This window comes from Spermophilus citellus (assembly GCF_964194105.1).
Source record: "Spermophilus citellus genome assembly, chromosome: 12".
Lineage (NCBI taxonomy): Eukaryota > Metazoa > Chordata > Mammalia > Rodentia > Sciuridae > Spermophilus > Spermophilus citellus.
The window spans coordinates 33,040,816-33,055,003 of NC_138198.1; the positions used below are offsets into that span (position 1 = coordinate 33,040,816).

Below are 14,188 nucleotides of genomic sequence, written 5' to 3' on the forward strand. Positions count from 1 at the left end.
GAGTTTGAAAAAAACAAGAGTCCACCCTTCTTTCCCCTTCCCCTTCCCACTGGCTGTGGAAGATGCCACAATCCCCCTCCACAGCCCAAACTCAGGGGACAGCAATGCAGTCCAGGAAGACATCTAGACGAGGGCAGACTTTATTTCCACAGTCTCAAATGGATAAAAAAGATATATGACAACCAACCACAAATTTCTGAATGTCCGTTCTCCTATTTTTAAGCACAGAAGCAGTCTTGCTGCTGCTAAGTCATCATCATCATCCCATGGTTTGACATTTATAACACTTGGCCTTCAGGTATTACTTTAAAAGTACAGAGTTAAGTGTGTTTAAACCACTTTAAATATCTCAAAAAGCAGCAGTGTACCTGCTTGGGCACGCAAACTTGAAAAGCAAAGCTTTATAGAATGGCCGCAGGTCAACAAAATTCTGGTTTTGGCAGCTAATGTCAGGAAAGAGCTATAGAAAATAAGGTCCTGTCTCTGAAACCACTCTACCCTTGGTTCCCTCAGGCCAGAACCTGGTCCTGTTAGTGAACATGCTCTGAGAAGCTGCAGCTCTCGTAAAGTGCTAAACACTCCCAAATAAATATGCCCCCTCAAAACTGTATACAAATGAGAAACATTTAATGAACAACATTTCTTCACCAATAACTCTGCTTAAATTAAGTCCAGGAGACTCTTCAAAGGGACCAAAGAAGCCCCTTTGTTAAGACAAATTCTATATATAGACATCCAAGACAATTACATGATGCATGTAACCAAATATATATATTTATCCTAGTTCCTACATTCCCATTATCTTTATAAATATAGGATAAAAATCAGTCTAAATGACTTTCTCAGACCTCCTCATGGATTAAGTCAAGTCAGCCAGCCTTTAAAAAGTATATGTATGTAGTAAAGATCAAAAGCAAACGTTCTGGTCAGTTCTTTTTTACTCATGGGTTTTACTAAGAATGTGCACAGTTTTCAGGGAAAACACAACAAATGACAGCTGTTCAAAAGCACAGAAATTAATTGGCAGCAGGAATTTCCTTGACTAATGGGGAAAAACTTAAAGTCACATGTTTTGATGAGCTTATTTTTCCCATCCTTAGCCAAGAATATTCACTGTTAATGATTAAGATTTGCAAACAGAAATATAACCAAGGGAAACCCTGAGTATACTCTCTGTCCTTTTTCAGTGGAACACCACTACCCATGGCAGAATAGAGAATGGAGTTAATGAAGGGAGTTTACCTCTAAAAGATACATCGGGGAAAGGTTCAACTTTCTATAGGAACCAAACCAAGACACAGTAAGAATAATGCACTGACTGTATTAAAAAATAGTAGCACCGTGAGTACCACCCGCCCCACCCTGCGGCAGGCCATCTGCTCTTGAGCTGTTTGTCCAGCAGTGAGGATTGATTTCCACTGATCTGTCCACAGTCTCTCTGACACAGGGGCTCTCAAGTCGTTGCCTTGGGACTGGTGGTAAGGATGGATGAGACGGCTGGTCAGGATTAGGCAAACAGCCCCTGGCCCTGGGACCAGGTCATGTTACTGAGCCCAGAGCTCACGCTCTGACCTTGAACTCATTCGCATTATGCTCTCATCACCCACACTAACAGCCCTGATCAGCTCTGAACAACATACATCACCCTGGGCAACCCCAGCAACAGCGTGGGCTTTTTATTCTCAAGGCAGTTTGAATTGAGCCCATGACACCCACAGGCCCACAGGGGCTTAAACACTGACCCTCAAAGGAGCAATAAGATGTCCAAGGATGAGCTACGTGGCCCTTGCCTCCAAATCAAATGACAGCTTTAAGACAGCTCAAGAAAAGCAAGAAATGGTCTAAGAATCTCCAGAGCACGTGCTCCAAGTGACAGAAGAGAATGACATACCTGGCCATCCCCAGACTTGAGAAGTTAGCAGGGACAACGAGTACATCCAGCCGGGAGAACGGGTGTGTCCCCAGGACAGAGTGCGCAGCTGAGAGGCAAGGAGGGATCAGAGGCAGAAGGGTCTCTTGGCAGACATCCCGGAGGCACATCGGGGCAAAGACTCAGTGAGGAATGACCTCCTGGGCAGTGGCAGAGGCATTCTGGAAACAGCAGGGGTACTCCACGTGACCACAAACACCAGCACACCTGGGGATGACAGGAGAAAAGCAGATGCGCTTACTGGTAAATCGTGTTCACTCCTGCTGCGGAGGGGTGGAACTCTTCAACAATGGACCACTTTCAGGAGACAGAAGTTCCAACAGGCTCATGAGCAAAGACAGTTCTCTGTTCAAGTGGATAGCAATGAAAGATTACAGATCAAAACACTTACTGAGGGGCTGGGGCTCGGGCTCAGGGCAGAGTGCTTGCCTAGCATGTGTGAGACACTGGGTTCCATCCTTAGCACCACATACAAAAATAAAGAAAATAAAGGCCTGCTGTCGATGTACAACTACAAAAAATAAATAAAATAAAACTGATGTGCTTGAGTTCATGGAGCAGTTCAATCTAAGTGATAAAAAAGCAGTCAAATCTTGTTTTAGAATAAACTGAGGGGATGGGATCCAAACTCAGAATAAAACTACCTCCCACCCAAATAAAAACAATTTCTTCCCTCAGTAACGTGCTTTTAAATATCATCATGGGAAAATCTCCAAATCAGGGACGAATTGTAACTCTGAAAGGAGGGGAAAGTACAGCCAAGCTTAAGATAAAAATTCTGGAAATTTTCTAGATTGAGAGACTCATACTAAGGTAGGAGAACAAGCCAAATGACAGTTGCAGGTACAAACTTTTCAAAAGGACACAGTCCCTTTGACTGACAAGCGGTCTGGGGGTTCTTCACAAAGCCCATCCAGAGCAGCTGCTGAGGACCCACTGGTTTTCTGAGGCAATAGTCCCGCAGGCTACTGTCAACACAAATTTAAAGGAATTGTCCTTTTAAGTAACTATATGAAGCCCACTCAGTACCATCTGACCTCTACCAGTTATCCCGTCAAAGGTGCAGCTGAAGAGAATTCCTAGTACCTGACTTGCAGGTCTCAGGACAACTATCTACCCACCAAAACTGACTTCAAAGGGAAGTCTGTCTTCTCACCTGCTAACATGTCCTTTATGCAAGCACAATGTGCAGCCTCTTTACTTTGTATTACAAATTATGATTATGACAATAGGTGCTTGTTTGATTCACAGTGAACACTAAAAAATTTTTAAACAGCGGCCTGTCCCAATATGGGCAGGTTTCAATGACAATTCCTGTTCCAATTTATGAAGTGCCCTTCCCCCAAGCAAGGCCAGCTCTCAGGAGATCCATACAGCGGTGCTCTCCCCTCTGTGTGACTCAAGGAGCCCGGCCTCCAGCCCTGATGATGCTTCATCGTGGTTGGGGGTAAGAAAAATGGAAGGAGAGCTACAGAAACTTCAGCAGAATAAAGCAGTAGAAAGAATATAATTACTGCCATTGAACTCTAGCCGCAGTCCCTGGATTGATAACCTCGCATTGGAGAGTCAGCCAAGGTGCCTGTTGGTAAGCACTTAACTGAAAGGCCAACGTGTCCACCTAATGTCAAGAACCATTCGGGGCATTAGTTCAATCAAAGGTCTCACAAAGTGGAAATGAACCACCATCACACCTTTTCCTACTGCATTTACACAGGCATATGATGAGCTACAGTCATTTAAACTCACACTCCCGGTTGAAAAGCTATTAGAGCGTGTTAGCAATGGAGATCCTGGAGGTGTACAGGCATCTTCTGGATAAATTCCACAAACCACAGTACAACACTGCAAAGAGGCCCTTCATCTAGGAACATACAGCCTGTTTCCACCAGGCAGGTTTATTTCTTATAGACAAGAACACCAAAGGGCAGAGAATAGATTGAGGTAGCCAGAGATACGCCAAAAAACCCCACTTGTTCAAGGGAAAATGTGATTGAGAGTCTCTTGGGAAACATATGGCACTAGCCATATGGATGGAAATGATTCCAAGTGCGTGACTGGGCACTATTTTCCATAATCAAAGTCTGAGAGAAAATGCAGGAGTATACAGCCATCAAACCATAGACAAGTGAGACCAGTAAGGCTCCTAACAAAAATGGAAATGCCATGAGGGAGGTAACTCGCACAGTCCTACATGGTGGTATGGTGTGGATGTGAGGTGAGGTACCCCCAAAAGCTCACGTGTGATACCATGCAAGATTTAGACAAGAAATGACTGGATTATCAGAACCTTAACCCAATCAGCAAATCGATCCACTGAAGGGATTAACTGAATGGTGACTGAAGTGGTGGGGTGTGGCTGGAGGTGGGAACGGGGGCAGTGGCCTTGGGGTATATTTTTTGTATCTGGTGAGTGGAGTCTCTCTATGCTGCTGATCACCATGTGAGCTGCTTTCCTCTGCCATGATGTTCTGCCTCACTTCGAGCCCCAAGGAATGGAGGCTGGCTGTCTATAGACCAAGACCTCTGAAACTGTGTGCCCCTAAATAAACTTTTCCTCCTTTAATTGTTTTTGTCGGGTCTTTTAGTCACAGCAGCTGCAAAGCTGACTAAAACAGAGAGACCAGAAAACCTGGGTTTCAGCGGCCGCTCAGAGACCAGCTGTGACCGGAGGCGGCAAGGTGGTATCTGGGACCTCTTTACCTTCATCTCTCTGCAAAATGGCTGCTGAAGGAGGGAAGGAAATGATTGGAAAGGGGTGTGAAAGAACTTCCCAGAGTGAGTGCTCTCTAACTGGCTTACAATGTATATATAGTGTCAGAAACTCAGTGCTCTCTAACTGGCTTACAATGTATATATAGTGTCAGAAACTTGGCAAGCCAAGTAAGACTTGCACATTGCACTGTATGCTAACTACACTTTAATTAAAATGAGAAAACTGGAGCTGGGGGTGTGGTTCAGTGGTAGAGCCTTGCCTAGCACATGTAAGGCACTAGATTCGATCCTCAGCACCACATAATAATAAATAAAATAAAGGTATGGGTCCATCTGCAACCAAAACAACAATGAGAAATGAAATGATCTCTGAGGTTTCTTCTTGCACCATGACTCCGTGACAATTGCTGTGTGAGCCCCTCTGTACATCCAGCCTGCCTCTGGAGAACTCAGGGGATGCTGCTGTATTTGCACTGAATCGTCAAGTCTCGCAGAGACCCCATGGCCACATGGAGATGTTCTCTTTCCGCTCAGGCAACTCTTCACTCTCCACACCTGTACAGAACGCCCCTCCCCACCAGGCCTGCTCTCCTTCAGAAGGAACTGCCCATTTTCAGTGCCTTTAATCATTTTTGCTGAGCTCCTCTGGACTTCATCCAAGTTTCTGTGCCATGCTTAAGCTGCATGGTCCCAACAGAAGCCTAGAGAGGTTAAACATAACACCAGAGTCCTCTGTGGCTGGAGCAGAATAAAATTAATAAGCTTTTGACAGTTTATCTCGGTGCCTTACAGCTAATGCATTACTGCAGTGCTCACCCAGAGTGGGCTGAGTGTGTGGAACTGGAGCTGGAAGAGGGAGTGTTCTTCCTATAATTTAGCCCACATGAACAGTGATCAATCCTCTGGCCAAATTTCTGGAACCCAGATGAACACTTCAGGCAAATGAAAGCCTATAGTCTATAAGGCCCCTGTAAAAGCTAGATTTCCACAAATTGAATTGGGGGTCTCAAGGGTTTGAAGTAGAAAGGGGGTTGGGGAAGGCAAGGGGGACCAGATGTGAACATAACCAGAAACACCCTAGGATTGGAGAGCAGCTCTGCTGGCCAGCCGAGCAGAGAGAGAGAGAGATGTCATGAGTAAACACAGAGCCACCTCCAGCTAACGAGCGGTGGCACCCAGGCATGCCAAAGCCAGGGCAGTTGCTGTTTAATCAGCAGTACTCCTCTGCTGCACAAGCATGCTGCTGAGTGAAGGGAGACCACAGGCATGGTCTACAAGGGGCAGGGCCCACTCTGCAGGCCTCCACTTCCATGAAAGGGCAACCTCCCATGAAGGACACACTGCCCTCTCCCCCAGCTTCCCTGACTGTCTCAGCCACTGGGGACTTGGCCTTTTGGGACCTTCGTGCTCACAGAGAGGGTACTTCCGGGCCTGCTCTCTGTCTTGCAGTAGGTGGGATGAGCACCTGTGTCACAGAGACTGCAGCAATCTAGTGGGTCGGCAACTAGGTGGGGAAATTCACGCCATTTGGATCGGAGTATCACCCCACTGACCACACACAGGGGCACTCCCTCGGCTCAGCTCTTGTCAATGACAAAACCTTTATTTTAATCTCCTTCTCTCATTCCTCAACTGGTTTTAAATGTAGAAGGACAAGAGAGGAATAGTATTTATCCCATTCTCCAAACCCCAACAGGAATTTTAAGCATCATCTCTTTCTAGAACCCCTTTGGTCTGGCCATCTCTATCTTTAAGAATGACGGGTGCCAGACCAGTGAGAGATCATTGTAGTTGTTTCTGGGCAGGAAAGAGAGCACACATAGGGAATGGCTACTACCCACTCCTGGCCCCAGGTCTCCTGGGAACATGGCTAGAAAGTCAAAATAGCAAATTTCTTTCTTTGCCTTCTCTAAATCTTTCACACATTTTTCAACAATGCACCTCCTTATCATGGAACCCTGAGGCTTTAGGTGAAGCCTTCACGGCTCCTTCCCAGTGAAGATTTTGGGAACTCATGCACCAAGTCTGCATTCTGCAGAAGAGTGGCTCTGCCCACATTCAAATTCAACCAGTGTGAATGGCTCCTTCCAGCTCCTAGGCTCCCCACTTGTCTTTTCTGTCCTAAGATGACACATTCCAGTCAGTAACAATGGCTTGATCATGGCAAGGACTCTCCTGTAAGGTCATCACTCAGAATCCAGGTGAATGTGGATTCTGATATTTTGATATATTCTGGATATTTTTTTAAGTCTCCAGGTAAAATTATAAATCACCTCTGCAGAGAGTCAAGCCTGGGTGTGAATCTAGGTATTGTTGACTAAACAGGTATAAGAACATAAATGAGTTACTGTCTCAGCCTCAGTGTCCTCATTTATCAAAGTCAATCTATCTTACAGGTTTATCCTCAGGACTGAATGAGACAATATTTAGATCAAGACTTTCTCTGACTTTAAACCACCAATGGCTTCTGTACCGATTCAGGATAGGCTAAGATATGCTACAATAACAACCCATCCCAGCATTTCAGCAGCTCAACATAAGAAAGTTTATTTCCTGGGCTGGGGATGTGGATCAAGCAGTACCTCGCTCGCCTGGCATGCGTGTGGCCTGGGTTCAATCCTCAGCACCACATACAAACAAAGATGTTATGTCTGCCGAAAATTAAAAAATAAATATTAAAATTCTCTCTCTCTCTCTCTCAAAAAAAAAAAAAAAAAAAAAGAAAGAAAGAAAGTTTATTTCCTGCTCATACCAACTCCACTGTGGATCCACTGACACTCTAGGACACCTGTTCTCCTCACTCAGAAATTTAGGCTTGCCCACAGCTGCAAAATGAAGCCTCCTCTATGGCCCCAGTGCAGGGGAGGAGGGCACTATAGGGTCTCACAGGCAATTAAATGCTCCCACATGAGGGGGGGTTTGTCCCTGCTGTACACAATTCTCTTCTTCTCTCAAGCAGACATAAGTGAAATCTAATAAGCAAGAATATTCTACACAGCTCAGGAAACACTTCAAAATAGGCATATAACTTACTGACCAACAAGTGGAAATTGCTCCCTTCTGCCAAAAAAGCAAAACACAGGCAATAAGACATGTGTGTCAGAAGACAGAACACATGGCTTCATCTCCTAAAAGACCAACCCCTGCAGTCACCATGGCTAGAAAGCACAGCCTGCAAGAGAAACCCTACGAGGAATGTGTGCCAGGAGTCGCCCTGACTGTCCTCGAGGAGGACCGAACCAGCTGGACCACTGCTCGGATGTTCACCACCGAGAAACTGACCTGGTAGCTCTCTGCCAGAAAGAAAAATGGTTCAGTCGAGCAACAAGTAGCAGGCTGGGAATGGAGCATGAAGCACGAGTCTGTACCCATCCTGTGCAGACCCCTGTTGGTTCCAGAGCTAGAATCAGGTGGGCACCCGTGGAGGCCACAGGGGAAAGCCAACGGCCCGCCCCAATGTGTAGAAACAGCACAGTGATTTTCTGACCTATTCCACACAGAAAATAAGTACTGAGGTGAGCAAGGCCCCGACCCCGTCAGATTCCCTTAGCCCACTAGCTTCGGGACAGCTTCCTGCACTTCTAAGAGGCCAATAAGCTCCACTGAGGACGCCATCCATGGCAGCCACCGCACAGAAAGGCAAGTGGCTTACAAAGTGATCCAGTAGGCGAGCTCCGTCTCGTTAGTAAGTCGTGTTTTTGAGCAGACAAGCACTAAAAACCAGTTGAAAGGTGCAGGAAGAGGTGGGGTTGGCCTGAGGGTTCCTCCCTTCACACATACAAATATTTCTACTGCACTCAGAGGACTGCACACTCACTCCTCTCGCTCTCCCTGCACAACAGCACGCCCACACTTCTGCCTCTCTCCTTCCTTCCCAGCAGGCCTCTCCCTGCTGTCTGAATCCTATTTTGGGTGAGGTTCTCGGCAGGGATGACTCACTTTCCCAGAGCGTGGAAGGAACGCATCATCCTGCTCCCTCCAGGGTTTGTTTTTCAGCAAGTTCCCAAACACAAACCTGAAGTTGGCCTCCGAAGATGAGAAGGGTCGTTCTGTCACCAGATCGTTCTCCAGCTTTATTTCTGTCCAGCATCCCACCGCTATCGTGAGGGTGGCAGCGGGCTTTGGCATGGTTACGTAGTAATGCCAGCTTGAGCACCCTGTGAAGAAAGAAGCAGCACAGTGAGCTGTGGAAGGCTCCGGGCCCTCCTCTATTTCTTGAGATACAAGAAGAGCCCAGGGCAGGTCACCCCAGCAGACCCCAGGTCTCTGGGAAAGCAGAGAGGGGATGTTTCAAGGCAGGCAAGGAGGTCTGGGCTCTTCCAGCTGTCATTCTGAAGCCTCACAGTGAGGCTGAGCAAAATGAGGTGCGAGGTGGTCACTCACAACACACGCCTGAGGAGACAAGAACACGTCTCACTCCTTTGAAAGCACAGCTGATATCTCCTGAAGGAATGAATGATCATTTCTGTCCTGAAACTAAATGATTCTTCCTTGGGGCTGGGGTAGTGGCTCAGTGGTAGCGCACTTGCCTGGCATGTGTGAGGCACTGGGTTCGATTCTCAGCACCACGTATAAATAAATAAAATAAAGGTCCGTCAACAACCAATAAAAATATTAAAAAAAATAATAAATGATACTTCCTAAATAAAAAAAGTCGAGCTAAAATGCACACCATAGAAAATACATGACACAGAGGAAGGGGAACTCCTGGGTTTCAGTCCTAATACTGAAATAAATTAGCTACAGAAGTTCATGGCTTAGCCCCTATCCTGCCATTCCATTCAGATGATCCTCCCACTGCTCGATGAGCAGATGAAAAACAGGAGTAGAGACTTCCCAGATCCATGACACCCAACTAGTTCCCAAGAGGGGTCTCAACCCCAGGTGAGGGTGTCCTCTCTATGTAGTTCAAACCTTAGGGAAGCTTTGATCAAAGGGTCAAGTGACTGTTAACTACCACTGCATTTGCCTTAGATGGGAATGACTCTGAAATCTGCATGATTTAGCACAGCATTGCTGATGCACGCACTCTAAACTGATGCTAATATCACCTTATATCATGAAGCCCATTCCTCCATTTCTCATGTTTCCACGAGGGGAACTTCCACTGGAGTAACACCTCTCTGTCAGCCCACGCACAAGAGCTATTTTCGCTGCTTTAAATGTTATAGGGTTACACACTCATGGAACAGCCTGTGATTGTCCAATTTGGTGAGTAAGCAGATAAGATGTCAAATTCTGGGTTGAAACATTGACATGCCCACACTGGCCCTAACATGACATTTTCCAAGAGCTGAGCCGAGGGAGTAGTCCTGTGTGTGGTCAGTGGGGTGACACTCTGATTCCAAATGGCGTGAATTTCCCCATCCAGTTAGATTTTGATCTCCATATGGTTGGCTCCTTCATCTACTGATTCTGAACACAGGAAGGGTCTTTATTACCTTTCAAACTCTGCCAACTTAAATTCAAAGAAATATGTTATGGAATTTCTCTAATGAACAACAGAATTTTATGTAGGAAGCAAAGGCCTAAGAACACGTATGATTCCTGGTGTAATCCAAGCCTGGAAGCCCTGGAGGAGACACCTGAGAGAGGGGCACAGAGGGAATGCCCAGGGCTGCTGGGAACCCAGCACAGAGGCAGTCATTCTCTCAGCCTGCGTGAGTTTCACCCTGCTTCTAGAGCCAGGGTAGCCATTATTGACATCCCTTTTTCTCAGCTGACCAAGAAGCGGAAGCATGCCCTTTGTTAAAGAGACAATCAAGTCCAACGATTCTAAAGCCAACCCATGATTTACATTGCTTCCACAGCCTTAGAGAGAACCATTATCTCCAGCCCCAGTCAGTGGGAAGAGGGTAACAGTCACAGAAGTCTTGGGAGAGCACGGCATGGAGCTGGCCTGGTAGCTGCTCCACGTCTACCTCAGTGTCAGCCTCTGTTGGCCCCTCACTCCCTGAAACCTGATGCCTCCTGATGCTCCATGGAGAACTTCAGTTTGCACAAAGCCAAGAGAGCAGGTAGGAGGTGGAGTAGAAATGAAAGAGGAGGAAAGAAGGCCCGGGTTAAATATTCTGAACGAACACATTTCTTAATCAGAGAGCTCTGGCCAGTCATTATTTTTCTAAATTATTTTTGAGTGGGTCCAGGTTGAATCTTAAAAAGTCAAACCCTTCGAGGCTGGATAAATCAGCAGCAATGGTGAGGTGTCCAGATAAAAAAATGGAAGCTTGAATGCATAAGGCCATCTTCACTTCCTCCCAAGCCCCTTTTTAAAGAACAGTGAAAGGAGTTTTTTTTTTTTTTTTTTTTTTAAGTCATAAACCATGAGAACAGGGAGACTAATCTAGGAGACAGCTGCAAACACTTGAAGCTAGAACGCAGACGGCAGAGACAAGTGATGGCAGAACCACACCCTAAGTCGGTGGGGGAGAAAGAGAAGACGCACCCAGTTTCACCCTCCAGAAGCCCAAAAGGCTGCTGGGTGGAGAAAGGTTAACCTGAGCAGTGACGAGAGCCGTGACAGCCTCTCCATTCTGCACGCCTGGGCTGTGCCCATCCCACCAACCTGGCAAAAGACGTTTTCCAAACAGAAGACAGGGCTCTCTGTGCCACAGGGGTGTGGGAAGAGGGGAAGAAATGGCACAGGTGAAGAAAGTGAACGGGATGTGCGTATGTGCGTGCAGGACCCCGAGAGCACCAGCCATCTCCCAGAATGCCAGGGGCCGAGCTTTCACCCTCCAGGCAGGAGACTGAAGAAAGCTACTCCACCACGGGCACAGCCCAATGACAGGAACACCGGAGGACTCCGTGACAAGCCAGTGGTGAGGCTCGCAGCTGGCAAGATCTCCGTGGGCACTTGGTGCTTCCCTCTTCCTGATGCACAGAGACAAACCAAGGACCTCCAGGCACCTTTAGAAAGCCACTCATGCAAGAGAGACCAAAATAGACCAAACAAGCAACCTGGAGGACAGCAACCACTCACGGAGAAGGAAACTCACACAACATCCCACACACAAACACCCAGAATCGAGGGAATTTACTGCAGTCTTGACACAAATGCAGTAAAGTATCAGAAACCTCAATGAAATGAAAAATACATTGGAAGGAAAATTCAATGAAAGGAATGGGATGAAATCATAAAGGCAAGGAAATCCACCAGAAAGCAGAGCAAAAACTGAATAAAAAAAGTAAAGACAAAAGAGATGAGGGGCGGTGGGGATGAGTTCCAGAGGCCCACGTCCAGGCAGCAGGAGTTCCAGAAGGAGGTGACGGAGGGACAGAAGGGGAAGCTGCCAGTTTAAGGAATCCAGAAGCACTGCCCCAACCTGGAGAGAACACGGATTTCCAGACTTAAAGGACTCAAAGCACCCAAAGCACTAGGTCCCTTGACCCCACATTAAGATACATCATTATAGAATTTAGAAGCTTGGGAATGAAGATAAGATCCCACAAGCTTCCAGAAAGAGAAAGGGGTGCCGCACAGGGGAGGAGCGTATACATATCATAAGGACATTTTCAGACATTCAGAGTCTCAAAAACTCACCTCCTACGCACCACATCTCCGGAAGGGACTAGACTATATAAAGAATGCTTCGAACAGAGGTAGTAAGCCATTAAAGAAGACAAAGGAGCCAGTGCAGGAGAGAAACAGAGGTCGCCTGCAGAAGGACAGAGATGGGCAGCCAGTAGAGGGGACACCATGCCCGCCAGGCAGCCAAGGAACCCCAGGAGACTGCTTCAGAAGGAAACCCCGGAGAAAAGGAGATGTGGGTGATCACCTTAAAAGGAGTTCTGAATGGCTTTCAAAGAGTCTAGGCTTGGGGCTGGGGATGTGGCTCAAGCGGTAGTGCACTCGCCTGGCATCCGTGCGGCCCAGGTTCGATCCTCAGATCCTCAGCACCACATATAAACAAAGATGTTGTGTCCACCGAAAACTAAAAAATAAATATTAAAAAATTCTCTCTCTCTCTCTCTCTCTCTCTCTCTCTCTCTCTCTCTCTTAAAAAAAAAAGAGTCTAGGCTTGACAAAACAAAGAAAATGGGGGGGGGCGGGTGGCAAACAAAATACCACTATTGACTCCAAGAAAAATCCACACGTACAGAAATCATAATGTAATCATAATTTCATTATGAGACTCAGCTCTCAATGACAAAGATAAAATACAAAGAATGTTGACTTAATCAATGCTGTGACATGAGTCACATTGGGAAGACAGGATGTGGGGAAGGAAGCAGGGAGGAGAAAGAACTAAATTTTCACCGGTGGGACACGGTGAACGCTGACGAGAAACCAGAGCAGGTGAACACAGGGAGTGAGTGTAAGAAACCCAGAGAATTGTTTAACTCTAAATATTGCATTTTTAATGTAAAATAATTCTAAACAAAACCAACTAATCAATTGATCAAAAGGTAAACTTATCAGAAAAACAGCAGCATCTTTGACTCTGAAATACCATCAAAATGATGAAATACAGCTGGAAGGAAGGGCCGGCCACAGAGAAGGTGCAGGCGCTGCTCCATCGGGAAACCCTCTTAGGAACGAAGCAAGCGCTGAGCACAATGGTTTCTATGTTCTGTGCTGAAGTTTTGATCCGATTTTCTTGGTACCATCTAAGGCCTAAGCAAGGTGGGACTTGTGGAAACCACAAGAACTGAACTGAAACTGCTTCCAAAAGAAATCACTGCTAAGGAAATAGGAGGTAATCACGAGATCCCTGCACAAGGGCACCAAAAATCCAGAGCTCCTAGTGACATCACATCCCAGCACCACTGTCAGAAAGCGTGTGTACCTTCGAGGTAACACAGGGAGGGTACTAGGAGCCATGAAGGGATGTAGTAAGAGGAAGAATGAGATGAGCCACAAAAAAATTGCCAATATCTGAAATAACCCAGAATTGGGGAGTGAGGTAGCCACAGTGATAACAGAACCTGAACTGAGTCTGACGAGAACGCTTTAGAACTATTGTCGTCACTCGCATCACTCCCCCCTCAAATGTGGCTGCAAAATTAAATAATGAAAAGAAAGATTCTGCATGTTAAAGAGGATGCCCCTCTATACAGCCCACAGCTTTTTACTTTCTTAGATTCCTAAGTCCCTTTTCTAGCGGGGCTCATTTGGAACAAACTGCTTCATAGTGCAAGCTTTTAAAATGAAACCTTTTTGGGAGCTACCAAGTGACTGCCAAACAGGGGCAGATCAGCAGACTGGGCCACTAGGAACCAGCCAGGAACCCAATTCCCAAGGACTGTGGTTGACCTGAGATGTTTCTCAGGAAGAAGAGTCTAGCCCTGAGCTTCTTGTCCAGATCTTAGGTGAAAGCTAGAGCCGGTGGTGACATCACAGAACCCTTCCACACACTAGAAACTGTTTTCATTAGCTCACTACTTCGAGGACATTTCCAGGGTTGCTTGGTAATAGAGTTGTGTGTCCGTGGATGTCTCCACTCGGCCCATCTTGCATGAAGACTGTTCGCTGCCATAGGAAACACCTACCTTGTCCCTTATATAACTACAAAAAACATGAATAACAAGGTGTAAATACTGCCT

At 46.4% G+C, this 14,188-nt stretch overlaps 1 protein-coding gene across 1 annotated transcript in view; it reads right to left on the reverse strand.

Moving 5' to 3' along the window:
• Positions 1-1,982: 1,982 nt before the first annotated feature.
• Positions 1,983-14,188, reverse strand: part of LOC308631786 (aminopeptidase O-like) — a 70,374-nt gene continuing 58,168 nt past the window's right edge. Inside the window, exons 4-5 of the mRNA XM_081263272.1 lie at positions 8,658-8,799; positions 1,983-2,137 (exon numbers count right to left, since the gene is read on the reverse strand). Coding sequence (XP_081119398.1) covers positions 2,053-2,137; positions 8,658-8,799 — 227 coding nt within the window. The 3' untranslated portion in view covers positions 1,983-2,052. The remainder of the gene's footprint in view (positions 2,138-8,657; positions 8,800-14,188) is intronic.